A 20544-nucleotide genomic window follows, 5' to 3' on the forward strand; every position below is an offset into this window, starting at 1 on the left:
ATTCAGCCAACTCTTTGAGTCGAAGCACAATATGCTTTTCGTCCCCAACCACAAAGTTCAGAACATGAATATAAATGTGTACTTCAGTCACCTCTTTGCACCCCTTCCGTTTTAAGTTCAGTTTGTTTGCAATTCAACGACATAAAAAAATAAATAAACTGGAAATTATACCCCTTTGTCTCCAGTCGTTTCTAACCATACCACAAACAATACAGACCATGGCAAATTGGGCCGCTCTTCCGCTGGAAATCCGGGAAATAATATTTGGATATATTCTCGGTGCATCCTTTCCCCTACAGTCCCGGAAGCTCCTTGAAACGGCCGCAGACGGCGAGGCTGTCGCAAACTATGCCTGCGTTTCGCGTGAATGGCAGCGCGTCTTTGAGCAGTGCACATTTCAAACCTTGCGCGTCAATGCCAGTGATATCTCCACGTTTTGTGCCGCAGTTGAGGGTGACCGGGTTGTTCGTTTATCCTACATCACGAGATTGCAACTGTCCATTCCCCTGGCCGAATACGACTGTTCTCTCTGTTCGTCCGAAGAGAGCGAGGACGAGGCGACAAGAAATAGCATTGTTTTTACGGAGCTATTCCTACAGCTGTTGTTCGCCTTGTCGGCATGGAAAATGTCAGATATAACAAGTGGAAAGGGAGATTGTTCGAAAAAAGGGCTCACACTTACCCTGGCTGTCTTCTCGCGCAGTGATTCGAAGCACTCTTTTCATAACTTCTGGCGCCATTCCCACGTCATGGACGAAAATCATCCATGGTCCACACGTAGTAAGCTCCGTGCCCGGCGCAAAAAAGTGACCAGCACGCAACATGGATGGATTGGCGGCATGCGCTCAGATCAACCGTCTCGTGCTGCTGCTCAACGTGCCTTGGGCAGACGCATGCTTACGATGAACGTCGGCGGCCTCCACAACCAATACGCTACCGGCTCTAAAGAAGATCAAGACAACAAGACGCCCAGTACGGTCGTGACCCCGAGGGTCTTTCCAAGAATAGAAATTATTCGGCACTTTAAAATGACTCGACGGTTCTACCGCACAATTCACCCGTGTCTTCTCGCGCAGCTCGTCGCGTCCTGTCCGGCGTTACAAAGTGTCCACCTGGAACAGTGGCGGCCCGTCGACATGGACAATATGGAAGACGTGGAGCACGGTACGTCGTCATTTCAGAATGTCAAAATATTCCCCTCCGCCACCAGCTGCCTTGTCCTTCCCTCTGCACCATGCATTACAGAGTACTAATATTGCATCAGGCTATGTCTCCATGTTCAGCAGTCCACTGCCAACGACGCTCACGTCCCTCTGTCTCTACCAGGACTCGCATATCAGTATGCACAACCAGCTCGATTCCCTCCTACTTCGGACACCGTGTCGTAAGATTGGCCGGCGCCTGGCCCAGGCATGCCGGACGCTCGAAACGGTGGCCGTCTCATTTTGGGCAGAAGCCGATGACTTTTTCAGAGCCACCCAGCAGACACCAAGAACGGGGGACACTTGCAACTGCTCACAATGCTTCATCAGCGCTACCGAGATGCAGGGTCAGGAGTCGAAGCCAAAAGACAACAGCCCCGACGAGCCCGTCGAGCAATGGCCACGGCTCCGCAACCTTGCATTGACGTCGTCGACATTGATGACCGACTCACTGGAACAAGTCCATGCACTCCTGCGATCCGCCGCCCAAGCCGCGGCACGCATGCCAGCGCTCAAGACGATGGAAATATGGTTTGCATACGAGAGCTCGTTCCATGCCTCTCTGTTTCGTTTTCAGCCGCATCAGTATGCACCCACGCTGTCATCCGCCGTGTCGACCAGCCAGTCGGCCAATTGGCGGCACATTACTTGCCCCTCTCTGTCCTTCTATTCGACATCACCCACGGACATTGTGCCTTTCCGCGTAGACGAGGTTTTGTCGCCGAGCATCGTCCAGCTTTTCCAGGGCGTCGTGGACGGGTATGCAGGCAAGAAATGCAGCTGGGGCCGCCGCCCCCCGTCCAACCCGTCCATGCCCCTCACTGTACGTACGGAAACGTGGTCGACGCTTGGCGAATTCGGCATTCCACTTGATGGGCGGACCCATGCACTGGACAACATGGTCCTGGCGCCCCATATTCTGACGGCCCGCTCACGCAAGGTGATGCGTTTTGAGCGCCGTGAAGTGCTTGATATGATGTGAATTGAAGCTCAATGGTTTGCAAGGAAGTTTGTGGGATGGGTTTACGGAGTTTAGGAGTATATTTTGTTTTGGTTGTGTTCTTTTGTGGATGTAGGCATGTCGGATGATTTGTCAAACAACTTGATCCAGTGGGGGGGACTTGACTGCGAGCACGGTGAGACTGTACGTTTATGTGTTTTGTTATGTTGTGTTGGCTGTCCTCGCGTAGGCTATTTTAGAGCTGTTGCGGCGAATCGAACAAATACATTTTTAGTCATACATGTACAGAGTATACATGGGAGATTCCTACGTGCCATCCAATCCCGACGTAATGTCCCCTAGTCCATGCCTTCGTCGTCATCTACCTCGGCGGCATCTTCGCTGATGCGCGCCACGAGCTGGGGCAGCGTCGGGCGGAACGGCCAACGCATCCACGCATCCAGAATCTCGACCCACTGAGTTTCGTTGAGCGACCGCGCCGACAGCTCGCCGTAGGGCCCGCCGACGGGCACACCACCGCGACGACGGTCGACGAGGCTCGGGCAGTGGGGCAGCACACCGTCCGCAGCGCCGGGCCAGACGAACTCGATGGCCTTGCGGACGGGCTCCGCGCCGACAGACAGCATGCCGCGGAGGATGAGTTCAAAAATGTCGCCCGAGTGGCCGAGGTCGTGCGTGGGTGTCGACGGGGGTGTAGAAGTGGGTGTTGTTGATGACTCAGTGGCAGCCGACTCCGTTACTGCCGCCGCCGCCGCTGCCCCCTTGGAAACTGTCCGCAGCAGAGGATGCATCGCCTTTGGCTGAATGTCCAGCAGCGAGCACGGCGTATTGGGAAAGAACTCGTCGTCGCGCACCAACAGCGGCTCGAGCGTCCGCCGATCCCACGACAGCACGGGCGGGTCCTGGCGGAAGACATGCAGGTTGTCCCTGTACAAGGCAAAGTCTTGTCGGTCCGAGCCGGCGAGAGCGTCGATCTCGGCGTTCCACTGGTTTTCGCGCCGCCGAATGTTGTGCGTCCGCGTGGCGTGGACGTCGTGCTCGTCGGCGAGGGCGTCGCGTCTCTGCAGCAGGGCGTGCACGGCCTCGGCCACCTTGGCCTCGCGGTTGCCGCGGTACTGCAGCTGCAGCATGCGGCGGTGCTCGGCCGACTTGGGCGCAAAGTCGCCGGCCGCGAACCGGGCCTCGAGGTCCTTTTGCTCGCCGTGGAACGGCCGGGGGAACACGGGCGGTGCATCGAGGTCGGCCGGGTCTCTGGGGGTGATCTTTGGCTTGGGCCCGCTGCGTCCGCGGCGCAGCGCGGCCACGTGGTCGGGCTCACGGGTCGCGGGCATCTTGACGCCCGCCGCGCGCATGCGCGCCAGGGCCCCGCGCGAGCTGGCCACGTCCAGCTTGGTGTCGCGCACAAACCAGGACGAGGCGTCCTGCGGGCCCGCCACCTCGGTGATCCACTCCGTGGCGAGCTCGCCGTCCACGGCCAGCCGCCGGCGGCGCTGCACCGACCGGGCCAGCAGCGCGTGCCGGTCGCTGCTCTCGACCCACACGAGCATGCGCACGAGCCCGTACTTGTGGAAGAGCGACGACGCCCGGATGCTGTTGATGAACTGGTAGAGGACCAGCTGCGTCAGCGACTCGAACATGCTGAAGCGGCGCTTGGGGAAAAACGCCAGGTTGGCCGTGACGAGCAGCGTGTCGTTGCGCTGCGGTGGGTCGGCGAGGTTGGCTACGGGCGTCTGGTGCGGCAGGTATTCGGGCGTCAAGACGTTGCTGAGCTCGCGCCAGATGATGCCGGATTTGGGGACGAGCGTGACGTTGGGCTTGTCGAGCAGCGGCTGCAGGAAGGGCGTGTAGAGCGCGGCGTCCGGCTCCAGCAGGATGTGCGACCGTGGCTTGAGGGCCTTGTGCAGTGCCTTGCTCCAGAGGCCGGCGCCGGGGTAAATGTCGATGATGTCGCAGCCGGTGTGGCGCGGACGAAGGGACTTGGACATGTATTTCACAATGTCTTTGCACAGTGGCTCGCTGACAATGTTGACGCGATGCTTGTCGCCTTTGACCTTTTTGGTTCTTGGACTCGTCGAGGCAGTCTTTGCATTCGTCTCGGCCGCGTCCGTGCCCTCTGTCTTTCTCGCCCATCGGCCATAGTGCCAGATTCCTGTGGCGCCCAGCTGCTCGGCCAGGGGCGATGTTGTCTGCAGCTTCTGTTTGCTAAGCTGGTTGGACTTGGTTGCTTTGGCGGCGGTTGTCTTCGTGTCGGCCGTCTTGGTCTTGGTAGACGTGGTCCTCGGAGCAGTCGTCTTGGTAGATGTGCCTTTGGTGCCGGCAGCTTTTGTGCTGGCGGCTTTGCTCCGGCATTGGGGGCACACGAAGACGGGGAGGCGCCATTGTGGTCGAGGAGCGGCCTGAGACACGGTGCCCAGGATGGACCGCCGTGTGTTTCGAGCCGCTAACATAGAGGACGTCCGGCGTAGGTGTGTCGGGTTTGGGGGTTGTCAAGTTTGCGAAGTGTCGATGCGAAGAAGTGAGACACTCAACGAAGCCATAAACTTTTTGGCGGTCGAGAGCGGCAGAAATGCAATAGCTGTTAGCTTTATCGATAAGTTTATTGCGCTACAATTGGTAATATTACAACGTATACAAGCTCTAAAATACAGGCACCCAAGCACTAAAATACAGCACTCGGTCACTAGAATAGAATACTACACAGCAAATAAACCACAGCATCCCTCCACCCACCAACCGACTACTTTACATAAATGGGCGACCAAAAAGAATCTGCTCCCCTCTCCGGACCCAACGACGTCGGCGACAAGTACGACAGCGGTGTGTTCGGCGACGACGGCGAGTCCCTCGACTGTGGCGAGAACAGTATCGAATCCGCCATGGTGGCCTGGGACGCAAACGATCTGGCCGATAGAGGTGGCGGCGGCGGTGGCGGTGGTGGTGGTGCGCGCGGTGGTGCGCGAGGTGGTGGTGGCAGGCGCGTCGTAAATCGGTTGCTCGAGACAGGTGGGTGCGTCTTGAGTCGAGGAAGGCCACTGGCGCGGACCCGTCCGGGAGTGGCTGTCTTCTTTGGAGCCGCCGGGGAGGGCACCGGTATATGGCTGACAGACATCTTGGCCAGGCTTTTAAAGACGCGTTCGAGGCGGTAGCGCGTGCCAAACACGGGATCCAGCAGCTCCTGGGCCGATCCGGCGGCACACTTGGCCATGACAGCATCCGCGTCGGTGGCGCTGCACCCGAGAAGGGCGGTCCAGCGGCGCCAGAGACGGCAGTGGTTGGCTGACAAGACACGCAGTAGGTCCGTCTGGGGCAGGTGGTAGCGGTAGAGGCGGGAGCTGAGGAGATGGAAGACCCAGTGGTCGACAGCGTAGGACAACAACGAGAAGGGATGGCTGGCGACGTCGAGTTGGCGTTTGCTGACGCCGCTGACCTCGAAGGCATCGAGACACGTCAGGCATGCCTGCAGCATGGAGTAGTGTGCACGGTCGGCAAAGTCGGCGGCAACGTCGTCGGCCGTCTGGTTTTCCGACTGCAGGTCGTCTTCGAAGAAATCAAAGCTCGGCCGGGGACTGTCGTACAGGTCGGGACTCAGGCCGGGGCTTGTGGTCGGACTGGTGGTCGAGCTCGTCAAGCACACAAATCCACGTCCGTGCAAAAAGAAGTTGCGGACAGATTCGTGGATGAAGCGGACGCGTCGGAGGCCCTGATTCTGCTGTTCGTACATTGTGCCCCTGCTTGCGGTTCTCTGGCCGCCGCCGCCGCCGCCACCGCTGCTTCCACTGCCACTACGTGAATGGGAGCGAGAGTGCGTATGGGTGTGGGCGCGGGCGTGCATCGGCACCGGTGACTGCGGCAGCAGCTCCAGCAACCCAATGGACCGGCTGCGTACCCAGCTGTAGAATTGCACAGGACCATCAAACGCACTGTCTCCAGTGCGGCTGAGGCCATGAAGAGAGGTGGGTGGGCCAATGTGCAGTGGAGACGGTCCCTGATGAGACTGCTTCGACAACTGAATGGCCGTCCGCAAATCGTCCAGGCGCAGCGGCTCGGGCGCAAACAGCACCCACTGCATGAGCAGAAGCGTCTCGGCCTTTTCATCGGGGCCGAGCGTGCTGAACAACCACTCATAGAGCCCGTCGATGTCGCCTGGCATTTCGGCAACAGCTTCTTCGACCAGGTCCTCGGTGGCACCCTCCTCAATGGCCGCGTTCAGGATGCTGACGACAATCTCGGCCCACAGGAAACAGCCTCCCGCCTTCTGGCCGATGCGCACGACGGTGCTGTGGCGGTCGGCCCACTCGGCAATGAGGTTGAGGCTGACGTACCGCAGGATGTCGTCGATATTCTGCTGGTGCATGACAACCTCGATGGCGTTGTCGAGCACGATCTCGGGGTGGGCAGTGGTGGTGACACAGATGCTGTAGTCGGAGTTGGCGGCGAGCTGTGAGAGGTAGTAGAGCATGTCCTGCAGGTAGGAAATACCACAGTCGTCGGTGGCGTCCACAAAGATAAATGTGCGCCGTGTGGGTGTCTCGATCTTCTGGTCCACGTAGTCGTCGACGAAGAAGGTGACCACTTGGGCGTCGTCAAACGAGATGGACGTGCCTGAGCTGGTCGACGTGCGCTGGCATACGGACGCCAGTGCCTTTCGTAGGCGGGGATCCTGGATGTAGAGCTGTGCCAAAAGACTGCGATACACGCCAGCCGGCGACGTGGCGTATTGTTGGTGTGGGCGGTGCTTTCCGGGAAAGAAGACGCTGTTGACCGTGTCGCCCTCGGCCAAGCTCCATACAAAGTTGCTGTTCAGAAGGCCCCATTGCCGCTCGACACGGCCCCGCAGGGACTTGAGAAGCACCGACTTGCCCGAACCCGGTCGACCCTTGATCCAAAGAATGCGGTTGCGGCCGCCGCTCGATCGCTGATGCCAGGCCCGGAACTCGGGGAGGTCATACAGCCAGAGGCCAGTGCCGGGATACGACTCGACGCGGGCCGTGGCGGCGCTGGACACGCTTTGGGGGAGTGTGGTCGTCGGCTGGGAGGCCAGCGCACGGAGGACTTCCTCTTCTTTAGGAGTAAGGTCGCGGAGCTAGAAGACGATTAGTCTCTGATATGTCTGTGGATCCATATGCAGCGCACTGCGGTGCTGTACTCACTCTATGGATTTCATCGTGGACAAAGCGCAAAAGGTAAAACGACAACGAACGATACACGGGATTCTCGGCCGAGCTGAAGCGAGCCAGGTCTGCGTGGCTGGCCTCCACGGGCTCGCCACGCTCGCGGGGATCGCCAAAGGAAGCAGCCTCCCGCCGCAGCGTGTTCTGTTGCTCGCTCTGGCTGATGGCGCTGTTGTGGCTTCTGTCGGCTTCCTGGAACGCCTTGACGCGGAAGTTGTAGTCGTTCCAGAGCCGCACAAAAGCCTGTCGTCCCATCTCCAAAACCGACGTCTGTCTGCTCCGGCTGTTGTCGATGACCCCACACAGGTCTTGCAGGACTTCGTCGTGCGAGCTGACGCCCAGAGCCTGTGCGGCCAGGTGCTTGACGGCGTCATGCAGAGTGCCATACTGGCTGTCACGGTGGGGCGAGCCAAAGAAGACGACACCAGCCAACGACTGCAGAACATCCTTTTGTGCCGGCTCGTCCGATGCCTCTGCTCGGCAGAGGAGCTCCTTGACAACAATGCCCCCCAGTCCGTGGGCGACAACCACAAGAGAGCGGCCAGCTGTGCGCGAATCTCGGCGAAATGCGGCCAGTTCGCGGAGCAGGTCCGCAGCGTGGTCAAATATGTTGTTCTGGGCGGGCAGAAGGCGGCCCTTGGTTGACAGTGTCTGGCAGCCCCAGGTGATGATGCGGGTATTTGGGCACGACGCAGGGAGAAGATCGAGGGGCCAGTAGACGGACGGATGAGACGGGTCGGCCGCTGGCTGTTGCTGTTGCCGTGTCTGTGACGTGTCGTCGACGAGCGTCCTGCCCAGCCGCAAACGTGATGTTGACTTGGTTCGTCGCAAGCGGGACTCGTCCACTGTCGCAGTTGTCGTCCTCGCCGCCGCCGTCGTCACCGTCGAGTGTGCTACCGCGCCTGCCAGCAGCAACAGCTTCGACTCGGAGCGGGTCGTGGTCGGATAGTTGGGGTAGTCGCTCTTGCGCGCGTAGTTGTTCTTGCGCAGGACGCGTCGCTGGCGCGGCGTTGGAAGTGTCATGGGCAGTGGCGGTTGCACATCTTCGTCTTTCAGCTTCTCCCTCTCACGCCTGTCTCGTTCCCTCTCCTCGGCCTTCTTCCGTAGCGACCCCTCGCGCGACAGGCTGGCATTCGACAGACAGCGCTTGAGCGAATGTGAGTTCTTGCGGACAAGCTCGCGCAGTGACCCCCGTCGCCGTGGAATGCCATCGCCGGTGCCGCCTTTGGGTGTGTCTTGTGATCCGGGCGGTTCCGATGTGCTGTTCGTGGTGTGTTGCCAGGTCCGGACCGGGTGGCCTCCAGGACCCGACACGAAGAGGATGCTGTCGACGTTAGCCGGGATTGTATCCAAAATGGGGAGCAAAAGGGGCACAACGAGTCATTAAGGGCCACAGGACGTACTCAATGACGGCATTCCTGGCTTCATCCGGCTCAAAGAGGACTGTCAGCCCCGATGCTGAGACTGCCTCCTTTGTCAATTTCATCGTGTCAAGTCATGCATGGAGCGAGTTGGTGAGCAGAGGACAGGAAGACAGATGGGTACGAGGACAGTCGTAGCCCCTGGATTTTTAAGATTGTCGTTTGTGCGCGTCCGCCGAGCTTGGCTTGTCTTGTTTGTCTTGCCCGTGTCGTGTACGATGGTTGCACAGCTCTGACTCTGACACAACAAGCAGAAACATTGGCGAATGGTGCATGGTCAATCGGAGTGAGGAGAGAATGGTGCTGGCCAGAACTGCTGGCCAGAACACTACAGCCAATAGGTCGGTCACAAAACCGTCAAAACAAAATCTGGATGCCATCCCGTCCAAGGCAGCTTCGTGCTCTCTGAGGCAGGAGCGTGACAGGCCGTTCACGCCTTCCTCGGCCCAGCCGTGTGCCTTGACCTCTGCTCAACAGAAATAACAAGACAGACATAACATCGAAGGCTGGCAATAGCCTAGACAAATAAACGTTTCTCTCCATTTTTTTGTCTTGTTCTTACTGCTCTCCGCTGGCCTGCACTATCGAGCCGCGGTGCTGCAAATACCCGACTCGGCTGTTTTTGTCGTTTTCTTACTATCGGTGAGTTGTACAGCCGGTGAACGGCGCGTACAGCGAGACGAGTGGGAGTCGAGTGGGAGACACTCAAAGGAGTGCTAGTGGGAGAGAAAAGGCAGAAAAGAGCTTCCTCCTCCACCTTCCAGGCGCTCGATAGAGCTTCAACGGTTCACTCGAAAGATGCTCGCTGCGGTAGCTCACTCAAGCTGCATGGTCGACGCAGTTCCAGCTTGGGCGATAACGGACGAAAATTTAAATAGGTGAATATATAGTGAAATATTCCAGGTCATATTTCGTCTCTCTCGAAGGTAATACTAAGAAGTCGAACATAACACAGATGCCCTGCTAAATACTGTGGACGTCGAGATGCTGTGTCTTTCTACGGGACACAAATAAGTGGGTCTTCTTGCTTATGTTATACGGCGATTTGCCCCACAAAAGCCCAAACTCCGAACGCATCCGTTCAGCATCTCGATGTCGTTTATTTCAACACGACAAACCAGGCAGCCTTTGCATCCGGCAGCTGTCACCACCACGTGCCACAGTCTCAAGACGTGATTTCGACTCCGATTCCGACGCCGACGTCATTCCTGAGTCCCCGCAAGATGGCTCCGTGGAGCCTCATCATCCGTGCCGTTATGGCCTTGGAAGACGTCTTCGTCCAGCGCGTAAGTCCATATCATCCTCGTCCTCGTCCGAGACTCTTCGCCGATTATGCGTTGGGCCCATCGCTAACGTGATATCGCGCAGCTCCTCGCAAGCCCCAGCTTCCACCATGTCGTCCGCCGCATCCACCGCGGCGTGCAAGAAGCGCGCTACGGCCGCGACCCCAGTGAACCCCTCCGGAAAGGCGAAGCAACGGCCAACCCGAGCACGAACGGCGGCAGCGGCAGCCGCGGTTTTCTAAGTCACTTCATCGAGGAGCTCGGCCTCCAGGCGCGCGGCCGGGCGACGCAGATCCCCAAAGATGTTCCAGCGAAGAAGAAGAAGTGAGGCGGCCGGACACCACCACAGGACGATAACACGACGAGCGGCGCGAAACATGCGACTCCCACCGCGACACACAGCGTGTCGACCAGCATATTCCCGCCATGTCGCGCCGTGGAACCGCACTCCTCGCAATGCCATCGACACCACCACAGATCTCGCCCATAGCGGGATTCAGTTTGTCGTGGAGGATCACCAAGTGTGCTTTGCTCACCGGGACTATCACGGGCTACAACGGAGCTGTCAAAGATCGCATGATGTCGGAGAGCGACACAGTGTGGCCATGGTCGGCCACAGTCGTCCTCCGGGTGCGGGCGCGAAACAACAGCGGCAGGTCGAAAGGCACAGCGTTGCCGTCCGGCACACAGGTCAGCCCGGGACTGGATGGTGTAATACCACGAGTTGACGAGACACGAGAAACGAGAAACGAAACAAACACCTAGGCACACTGCCGATGTATGAATGAATGGGAGGTTGTATTATGCAACAACACAACAATTCCCGCGGCCATAGAGACGTCCGTGACGGAAGCGGCAGCCACCAGCAGGTACCGGTGAGCATCAGCACAGGTCCGTTGGACGGCATCGCCGATCGGCGAGCGGGTTTTTACAAAGGAGTCGTCCATGCAGATGGCGGTGCTCAAGGAGATACAGATACGGTGCAGGCCAAACTGGATAGCACCCAAAAAGCGGCTCTTGGGGATGTGCGTGACGGGAGCTGGATCTGGTCTTCTCCGAGGCTTCCTTCCCCCCATACCATTGTTTTCGTTGTCGTTCAATATGACAACCAGGAGGCTGTCCAAGGACGGAAATCAGTCGAACCAGCCGAGATTAGTAGAGGACGAGAAGGGATACCAAAAGAAAGATTACTCTTCTAGCTTTGTACTTTTCCATGTTTGTAAGATCTTCTGTCAGAATAACAATTACGGGAATGATGGCTGGCCTGCTGCCGTACAATGCTGTGTTACAGCGACCTGGATATTGGTCGCATGTCAGACTTTACTCGTACTTTTTGTGAGGCATTGTGGTGGACGGTGGATATGTTCGTCTCGTGTCCGAGTATGAAATGATAGAGTCAAGTTGCCATGAACGGATGCGAATGACAAGTCGATTGGTGGAAATTAGGAGTAGAAAATTAATTTATGGATATTAAGGACAGAGTTATGTGACATGGGGTCAGGAAGTAGGCAAGTTGAGCCGAGGGAAATGAACAACAAATATTCCAGGTTGACCGCAAAACGTACCCAAAAGCACATCCACAGACCGCCGCGTGGGCGTTGTTCCCATTCAGCCAGAGTGCACGTTCCGTCCAGAGATGGCAAGCAATATATGGCCGGACTTCAATCGACGCACATCTACGGGCGATCGTTTTCCAAAGTACGTTCTGGGTTGAAACGCAATTTCGTAATTCCAACAGCTGCACCCACCATGAGCGAACTCGTCAACGTACCGCGTCGTTCGTGAGAGTACAAGTGCGGGCCGCATCCATGTCTATCAGAGTCATCGATCCGGGGCATATCGTCTTCTGATCGTTGTCGTAGTCACTGTGACGTGTCCATCGTCTGCCCACTATGGTCTTCCTGAAAGTCGCCACGCCAGCCGCGGCCGTGGCCGTGGCCGTGTCTCTCTTCTCGCTGCCATCGGCCTCAGCTTCGCCCAACGCCGTCAACTGCTCCTCGCCGTTTGTGCCCATCACGGCCGCCGAGTTTGTCCAGAACCTCAACCCGGGCTGGAACCTGGGCAACACGCTCGACGCCGTCCCCGACGAAGGCTCGTGGAACAATCCCAAGGTGACGCCGGACGTGTTTGCCACGGTCAAAGCGTCCGGCTTCCGCAGCGTGCGCATCCCCGTGACGTATGCGGACCACTTTGTCAGCGGCAGCCCGGCGTGGACGATCAACAGCACGTGGCTGGCGCGCGTCGCCGAGGTGGTGCAGATGGCCACCGACGCCGGCTTGTATGTGGTGACCAACATGCACCACGACTCGTGGCGGTGGGCGGACGTGACCAAGGAGGGCGCGAACCAGACAGAGATTGCGGAGAAGTTTGCGGCGGCATGGCGCCAGATTGCGCGGACGCTGGCGTGTGCGCCGTCGTCGGTCGCGCTGGAGCCCATCAACGAGCCGCCGGCCAATACGCCCGAAGACGGCCAGCGGCTCAACCACTTGAACCAGCTGTTTCTGGCGGCCTTGACCGACGGACACAACCCGCGGCGGGTGGTGACGCTGGTGGGCGGGGGCGAGGACGCGGAAAAGGCGTCCTTGTGGTTCGAGCGGCCGGCCAACACGACGACGAATCCGTGGACGATCCAGTTTCATTATTACAGCCCATGTAAGCCACGATGGGGGGAAGAAGGCGAACGAGCGGAGCGAGTGAGGAAAACCAAAGAAAAGAAAAGAAAAGAAAGGAAAGGAAAGAATATGTGTAGCTAATGACGCGCAGACTCTTTCGTCTTTGAGGCGTGGGGCAAGACGATCTGGGGCTCCGAGGACGACAAGGCGGCCATCGTGTCCGACCTCACGGCCATCCACAACAACTTTACCGATCTGCATCTCGTGCTCGGCGAGTTCGACGCGAGCCCGACCAACATCGAGGCCAGTGCCCGGTGGCGGTACACGGACTTCTTGGTGCGCACCGCCCGGTCGCTCAACATCAGCGTCATGTATTGGGACAACGGCATCGACAACCTGGACCGCGCGGCGGGGCAGTGGCGCGACCGGACGAGCGCCGACCTGGTTGTCAGCGCGGCCACCGCGAAGCCGGGCGTAGTCAACAGCCTGCCGGCCGGGACGACAAACGACACGGGTGCGGCGGCCACGACACAGGCGACGTCGGCGTACGTGTTCCAGCGCGTGGACGCGCCGACCACCGACCAGGCGCTGCCGTACCTGTTCAACGGCAACCACGTGACGGCCATCCGCGATGGCAGCGCTGCTCTGGCGGCCGGAAGCGACTACTCGGTCAACAGCACGCACATTCTCTTCAGCGCGTCGTACCTCGCCAAGCACTTTGCCCCCACCGCCGCAGCCGGCATCCGGGCCAACCTCACCATTGTCTTTTCCGGCGGCGCCGTCGCCATGCCGCTGCAGCTCGTGCTCTGGGACGCGCCCGTGCTGGCGTCCACCACGTCCGTCGCCAGCCTCAACACCAGCGCGGACGACGACCTCGCGATCCCCGTGGCCTACAAGGGCCTGCCGCTCGTCGCCGCCGTCCGCCTGACGTCGCTCAACGGCACGGGCCTCGTCGACACCTGGACGCAGTACCTGGGCCCGCTCCAGCAGCAGCGCGCCACGTACAACAGCCACTGGAAGTTTGACGAGGGGCACGTCATCATCACGGCCGATGCGCTCAAGACGGTCGTGGCCACGCGAGAGTCGGCCGTGTTCACGTTTGAGTTTTATCCGCGCACGCCGGGCAATGCAGTGAACTACACCTTGACTGTGTAGGGGAGGCAAAAGCCGCAGACATGTGTATACAGGCATGTGTATACAATGTATTGAGTATCGTAGAATGTATGGCATCTGCCTACTGTTTGTCTTCGTCTCGTCTCGTCGTCTCGTCGTCTCATTACATGCCCTATGCTTGCGCCGGCGCCACCGAATCCAATACATACTTTGTTCCCACAAAACACGGCACCAGAGAACCCGGCACCGCCTGCTCGTAGTCGTACTTGAACCGCCAGCCCGTGCAGTGGCCCGGCAGAATGATGGTGGGCGACAGCGCCTTCAAGTCGGCGACCGTCGCCTGCATTTTCGTCGGGTCGTTGTCTGCCATGTGGAAGCCACCCACGACGGCGTGCAGGGTCTTGGCGCCCTCGTCCTTGGCCGGGAGGCTCGCAACCGCATGCCGGCAGGCATTCACCACCCCTGCGTGGCTGCACCCCGTAAACACCACCAGGCCTTTGCCCTTGAGCCGGCACGCCACGAGCCGCTCGTCCTTGATCAAGGGGTCGGGCGTCCACTGCGCCGTCGCGTTCGTGTAGCGCACCGCACGGCGAATGCCGCCCTCGTAGCTGGTCTCGCGCGGGATCTCGCCCGACACCCAGAAGAAGCCGTCCCCCACCGTGTGCGCCTCGGCGTGCTGGTCCACGACCGCGCCCGCCGCCGCGAGCTCGGCAAACGTCGGGTCCGCCTCCAAGGAAATGGGCGGCCGGCCGGGGAACTGCACGCCCCGGAAGTCGGGGCGGTCGGGGTGGACGTCCACCACCACCTTGTCGTCTTTGTTGTCCTCGCTGCGCTCGCCGGCCGCGGCGGCCTTGGCCGCCTTGGCCGCATTGATGGCACTGACAGCCGTCTCCAGCCCGCCCGAGTGGTCCCGGTGCCAGTGCGACAGGTGCACGACCTCGACGCCGCTCACGTCGGCCTGCAGGCGCGCCACGTTCCGCGCCCACACGGCGCCCTCCGGCCCGGCATCAAACAAGAGCGTGTGCTGCGTGTCGCCCTTGGTGGCGGTGATCAGCAGCGACAAGCCGTGGGCGGCACAGCAAATGCTGTCCATGCGCAGCTCGAGGGCGGCGTCGCCGCGGTCGCCGTGGGCGTGGCCGTCCTTTTGGATCGGCGTCAGCTGGAGTCCGCGCATCTGCCCGGCATAGTGGACCTCTGGGTGCAGGCTGGGCGTGATGGGGTCGAGCTCGTTGTCGACCAGCACGGTGACTTCGATCTTGTCGACGTCAATGAGGGACATTGTGGCGGTGGGACGGGGTGGTGTCGGTTTGTTGGTGGTTTGTCAGTGTGTTTGTTTTCGTGGCTTTGAAGCTTCGTGGTAATGTTGATCAGCTGGTTGTGTCTGTCCGGGCGTTGTATTTCTATCTGTGTTTTTCCGAGACAAACCGGAGACAGACAACCACACGAGAAAACCGAGAGGTTGACGCTAACGCTGACACTCACGCTGACGCTCACGCTGACGCTCACCGGTGACAGTCTGGATGTCGAGTCAGGTTAGAGTCTCAAATATCGTTCGTCGCTTGAGCTGATAAGCCCCCAAGGATTCAAGATCCATGTTGCAGAGGCCGTGCAGCCCCGCAGACTGGCTGTACGACGGCGTCTCTCCAGCCTTCCATCCGCAATGCAGGATGCGACAAGCGCGTGCGCTTTGTGACTTTGGTCTGACGTTCGCAGTGGTAGAATATCGAGCGAAGTTGAATGAGAAATGTCAGCCCTGGCGCTCACTTGCGTCCCTAGCTCTTACCGCTAACGACATGCGAAGTACTTTCCGCACATTTTAGCGGGAGTTCCGCGGCAGCCCTATCGGCACCAGTTCTCCGTCACTTAAAGGGGCTCTAACGACATAGCTCAGCATCGCCCTTTCCTCGTCAGTGCATCGCAGGATTACCCCGCGCCTCGCAAGCACTCGGAAGGCACAGTTGTGCTGCCACTGACTCAAGGTCTAGCGGGTTTTTTTTTGGTTTTTTTTGTTTTTTTTACATATCTGACCGATGTGTCTTCATCTAAAACAGCAAGGAGAAGAATGAGATCGCCAAGCTGAGTTAGAATGAAAAACCCGGAGCATAACGGCGGCTCTGCTTCATCTCGATTCACATCTCTCTCCCACGAGTTCGAACGGTGATTTACGGATGCAAGCTCCCTTTCCGGCCTGAATAGCCCGCATCAAGCTTCTGAGCGGTCCTAACTGCCCACCTAAAATGCCCTAAGTCCGTTAAATCCTGGGTGCTTTGACCAGTGTCCATCACCCTAGGCACTGCCACAGCGTGGCGTATCGCCAATGTTGTTTCCACCATCAACTTGCACTGTCAGCGCTCCAATTACTTCAGGGCTTTAATTACAGTCTACTCGTCAGAATTACCCAACGGACAGACCACAAATGCAACGACGACGGCGTGATCGATTCGACTCTGAAGTCACTATTCACTGGACACGGATGCGTTTGTTTTGTCGGATGACCCGACGGCGTCGGTTTCTAATACGCCAGCCTTCTCTCTGCCTCGTCCCAGTTCCCATTTGCCATTTCCGCCTTCACGACTTCATTCCTCCCAACGTCCTCTCTGCTGCCTCTTCTGCCCCTTGTGCCCGTCTCTTCAATGCTTACAAATCTAGACAACCACCCCTTCAACGTCCCACGGCAACATAACGGCTCGTTCTCTCATGTTTTATTGGCTTTTTATTGTCTCCTGTTTCTTTTTTTATGATCCCTGTCCATTGAAGCAGCCGTGAGCACCTTAATTGACCCCGCAGAGGCTGTTTCGTTTCCCGCGCGTGTTTCAGCCAATGGCCATTCACGCCAATCAACCACCGGACACGGCGTCCAACATTGGCCCTCGGAGACTTGCTGGTCGCGTCCATCTTTGCCTGTGTTGTCGGATGCGATGTGTCCTTCTTGCCCAACAGCAGCCTCCAACAGCTGCTGAATGGCGCCCAGTCAAAGACATGTCCTCACGCCTTCACGTCCTCACTTGTCCTCCCTCTAACATAACACGCCGTCTACTTGTCGCCATGCAGAAAACCCCCACCCCTCCACATATGTGGGACGGGCCAAGGTGAAAGCTGGTCATATTGGCATCTCGGGTCATGCAGTCTCCTTGGCTGTGTCTGGCTGTATTAATAATGCATGTCGCACCATGTATTGTCCCGTCGTATCGCAGCGTCGCTGGTGCACGCTGTATTTCGTCGCAAGAGACGGCGTACAACGCAGCCCGCCAATGCCTTTGCATGTTCAGCTCGCGCTCGGCACTCTGATCGACACACAACACACTCTAAGTTGATCCATCTGCCGGCGGTCTGTCCGTTTTCTTCCTATTCGTTCCGTCCGTCAATTTTTGTCACCTTGAAACTGTTCATTCATGCCCATTCTGCATCAATGTGCACTTGCACTTCCTCGTCTGTTCTGTCCCGTTTTCAGTTGGTGATTAGTAAACAACGCCGGAAAGATCAACATTAGACAACACAAGAAACAAAACTGCAATATGCACCATGTACAAGACGACCTGGGAATGAAACAAGGTCCAGTAGGCCAGGTACCGCCACGGCAGGACCCCGACAACCCCCAGCCAAGGCTGTATCCCCGCTGAGGTACCTTGTGCACGCCCGCATCGACGATCTGCTTAGCAATGCTCAACAGGGGCGCAGATTGTGCCGTGCCCGGTGTGCAAAGTCCGTCCCTCGGCGGAGAATCCTGTCGTGGAGCTTGTTGAGCAATAACAATGCTTTGTAGTTGAACGAGGAGAGCAGCGCAGGCTGGCGGACCTCCACCTATATATATCGTCGGCCCTCTCCCTCTTGGATCACCTCATCTGATGACGCCATCACCAATCCCACAGCTTTCTCACCCCTCCTTTCTGCAAACCACCGTCAGCTTCTAATTGCCCAATTCGCACACCAGCGTCCCGGTCCTCAGCCTTGTCATCCCACACTAGCCTCGCTTACTCTTCTGCTGTTCCGTCCCATTTTTCAAGTAAAAAAAAACCTCGGCCCTCCCAACTCCCGTCACAATGGCTCCCATCAACCTCTACGACGTGTCCATCTCGACCTTCGCCCATGGGCTGGCGACGCTCAAGCATATCCTCGAAAAGGCCGCCGAGCATGCCAAGACCCAGGGCCAGAGCGCCGACGCCTACGCCACGGCCTCCCTCGTCGACGGCATGGACGGCCTCAACTCCCAGGTCCAGTACTCCATCAACACCGTCAAGAAGTGCATCTGGCGCCTGACCGGCAACGAGGTCGAGAGCTGGTCCGACGAGACGACCACCTTGCCCCAGCTGATTGCCGTCACCCAGCGCGCCCTGGACCTGGTGCAGGCCGTCAGCGAGGCCAGCGTCGCCGGCAAGGACGACACCGCTGTCGAGCTGCAGATGGGCAAGACGGCGCGCACCCTGTCGGCCAAGGCCTACGTGCTCACCTACGCCCTGCCCAACTTCTACTTCCACCTGCAGACCGCCTATGCCATTCTGCGCGCCAAGGGCGTGCCCCTGGGCAAGACGGACTACCTGGCCAGCTTCCTGGCGTAGAGAGTGGTTGTGTGATGTTTAGGAAGGAAACAACTGGGTAACTCGAGGTGGTGGTTAGGTGCGGCTGAGATTGAAGTCGAAAAAATAGTTAAATGTAACAAAAAAATGTTAAAAAATAGCAATGAAAATATTTTGTATCAATAAAAATTAATTTGTACACGATACAAAAAATAATGTTTGTGAAGCCTCAAGCAAATTATCAACGCAGTGTTGACTAATCGAGACAATTTGCAATTTGTTGCCTTATCATGGTCGCACCCCCTCCCTTTCAAGGGAATCCGAGAATCGCATTCGCCTTCTTGGTAATGGCCTGCGCGCCCGGCGACGCATCCGCACTGCTCACAAACGGCGCCAGACCCATCGCCTGTCGCGCAGCCTCGCCTACAATCGCCGACGCAGGCGGCCGGTTCACATGCTCGCTCTCGCCCTTGCCGCCGGGGAAGTCCGGCCCCGGGAGGCCCATCAAAAAGGCCTCGCGCTGGCGCGCCAGGTAGCGCGCATTGACCTCGGTCAGCGGGCACACGGGGATGTACAGCACGCTCGAGTCGCCCGTGCCGCTGTGCACCTTGTCGACGGCGTGGATGCCGTCGCAGTGCCAAACGACAAAATCGCCCGGCGCGACCTGCGGTACGTGGACCATGGTGCGGGCGAGTTCCAGGTGGGGGTGCAGCGGCTCGCCGTTGGGGCCCTCGGGGAACTCCTGGCCGTGGCCCGGTGTGGCGCCCTGCAGGTCCGACGTCATGGCGGCGCCGCCGGTGAACTCCCAGTTGGCCGCCGACAAAAAGTCGGCCGAGGACGCCGGCAGGCTGCTGCTGCTGCTGGCGGCCACCTTGGGCCGGAAGAAGGGCCGCAGCAGGGTGTACACGGTCGCCAGCTTGGCCAAGGGGTACACGAGCAGCGTGCCCTGGCGCGGGCCGACGTCCGAGATGCTCAGCCAGCCCTGGAACGTGCGGAACACGCTGCAGGCGCCCAGACCCGCGTGCAGGTCGCAGACGGCGCCGGCGCGCTTGCCCGCATCCCATGCGTCGTAGTCCTCCCACCGGCCCGCAAACACCTCGTCGTACACCTTGCCCAGTCCGTACCCGGCCGGCTCCCACCGCTCGACGCTGCCGCCGTCCTGGTGCGGGCCCAGGGCAAAGCGCGCGTCGCCCGGCTGGCGGATGCGCAGGCGGTCGGCATACATGGTCGGCTGGCTGATGTCCACGGGCGCGTGCGGGTCGGACACGTGCCACAGCGCCTGCATCAGCCGCTTCTGGGTCGCGACCAGGTGCGGGTGCCCCCGCGCCGCCAGCTGCGCCGCCGACCAGTACAGCTCGTACACCTGCGGGTTCTCGGGCGGGAACCCGCGCGTGGCGTCCTTGTTCTCGGCCACATATGCCTCAATCTGGTCCTTGTAGGCGCGCGCCTCGTCGCGCGGGATCACGCCGCGCACCACGGCCACGCCCCGTTTCTTGAGCTCCTCGTGCTTCGCCTTCAGGTCCTCCTCGAGGTGGGAGAACCGCAGACTCGGGATCACGTCCGGTCCCAGCCGCGCAATGGTGTCGTTCTCCGCGCGCAGCACGTCGAGGAGACGGTGCCAGCTGGCCACGATCTGGGCCTCGTCGTGGCCGGCCACCAGCGAGAGCTTGAGCTGCCGGTAGCGGTCGGGCAGCGGTGTGGCGTTGAGGCCCGAGAGCGAGGCAAACGAGTCGGAGATGTCACCCTCGCGTTTCTTGCCCGGTGCTAGCATCGACGGCGGCGGCGGCGGTGGAGGCATGGTCGAAGTTGTCGAAGTAGACGCCATGGAGGCCATGTTGATGCAGCGAACTTGTGTGAAACGGGCGAGGTGGGATACGCGGGCAGTCGATTTTAACGCGCCCGGTCGCAGGAGAATGCGAATTGCTGAAGACATTGTGATGGAGAGAAAGGAGAGGCAAGACGGAACTAAATAGTACAAGTCCGTTGATAACGGTAGAGGTCGTCACCAGGACGTCAAGTGATGGACGTTGTGTCTCAGTGTAACGTTTGATGGGCCAATGCTGGCAGTGTCAAGGATATGCAAGATCTCGAGGACGGATCCAAAGGATAGGCCAATGTAGCCTGCCACGAGACGACGGACTCTATTTATTGGGATGGCCTGGCAGGAGTAGTCGGTAAACTGTCTGGAGACTGTTCACCTGCCAAGACCGATGCCATGCTTTGGAGAATGTCGGAGTTGTGTTTTCGGGCAATCTGCTCTGGAATCG

The 20544-nt window shown here is 59.0% G+C and overlaps 7 protein-coding genes across 7 annotated transcripts; 3 read left to right on the forward strand and 4 right to left on the reverse strand.

The window, feature by feature from the left end:
- Positions 1 to 1028: 1028 nt before the first annotated feature.
- SPBR_06013 (uncharacterized protein) lies at positions 1029 to 2184 on the forward strand (the record flags this gene model as incomplete). Its single annotated transcript, XM_040764275.1, has 2 exons — positions 1029 to 1164; positions 1265 to 2184. The coding sequence occupies 2 exons, from the start codon at positions 1029 to 1031 to the stop codon at positions 2182 to 2184; spliced, it is 1056 nt and encodes a 351-aa protein (XP_040621856.1).
- A 317-nt stretch (positions 2185 to 2501) lies between these two features.
- On the reverse strand, positions 2502 to 4610 carry SPBR_05696 (uncharacterized protein; the record flags this gene model as incomplete). Its single annotated transcript, XM_040763959.1, has 1 exon — positions 2502 to 4610. One exon carries the CDS (start codon positions 4608 to 4610, stop codon positions 2502 to 2504), a length of 2109 nt encoding a protein of 702 aa, XP_040621857.1.
- A 290-nt stretch (positions 4611 to 4900) lies between these two features.
- On the reverse strand, positions 4901 to 8820 carry SPBR_05514 (uncharacterized protein; the record flags this gene model as incomplete). The annotated part of the gene is made up of 3 exons (XM_040763778.1): positions 4901 to 7246; positions 7314 to 8658; positions 8738 to 8820. 3 exons carry the CDS (start codon positions 8818 to 8820, stop codon positions 4901 to 4903), a joined length of 3774 nt encoding a protein of 1257 aa, XP_040621858.1.
- A 1158-nt stretch (positions 8821 to 9978) lies between these two features.
- On the forward strand, positions 9979 to 10366 carry SPBR_06269 (uncharacterized protein; the record flags this gene model as incomplete). Its single annotated transcript, XM_040764531.1, has 2 exons — positions 9979 to 10041; positions 10124 to 10366. The coding sequence occupies 2 exons, from the start codon at positions 9979 to 9981 to the stop codon at positions 10364 to 10366; spliced, it is 306 nt and encodes a 101-aa protein (XP_040621859.1).
- Positions 10367 to 10464: 98 nt separating this feature from the next.
- SPBR_06279 (uncharacterized protein) lies at positions 10465 to 10803 on the forward strand (the record flags this gene model as incomplete). The annotated part of the gene is made up of 1 exon (XM_040764541.1): positions 10465 to 10803. The coding sequence occupies one exon, from the start codon at positions 10465 to 10467 to the stop codon at positions 10801 to 10803; it is 339 nt and encodes a 112-aa protein (XP_040621860.1).
- Positions 10804 to 11800: 997 nt separating this feature from the next.
- SPBR_05563 (uncharacterized protein) lies at positions 11801 to 15042 on the reverse strand (the record flags this gene model as incomplete). The annotated part of the gene is made up of 4 exons (XM_040763826.1): positions 11801 to 12584; positions 12804 to 13312; positions 13356 to 13797; positions 13973 to 15042. The coding sequence occupies 4 exons, from the start codon at positions 15040 to 15042 to the stop codon at positions 11801 to 11803; spliced, it is 2805 nt and encodes a 934-aa protein (XP_040621861.1).
- A 2692-nt stretch (positions 15043 to 17734) lies between these two features.
- SPBR_05658 (uncharacterized protein) lies at positions 17735 to 20111 on the reverse strand (the record flags this gene model as incomplete). Its single annotated transcript, XM_040763921.1, has 2 exons — positions 17735 to 18157; positions 18663 to 20111. The coding sequence occupies 2 exons, from the start codon at positions 20109 to 20111 to the stop codon at positions 17735 to 17737; spliced, it is 1872 nt and encodes a 623-aa protein (XP_040621862.1).
- Positions 20112 to 20544: the final 433 nt, after the last annotated feature.

The sequence above is a fragment of the Sporothrix brasiliensis genome, assembly GCF_000820605.1.
Source record: "Sporothrix brasiliensis 5110 chromosome Unknown Cont15, whole genome shotgun sequence".
NCBI classification, from domain to species: Eukaryota; Fungi; Ascomycota; class Sordariomycetes; order Ophiostomatales; family Ophiostomataceae; genus Sporothrix; species Sporothrix brasiliensis.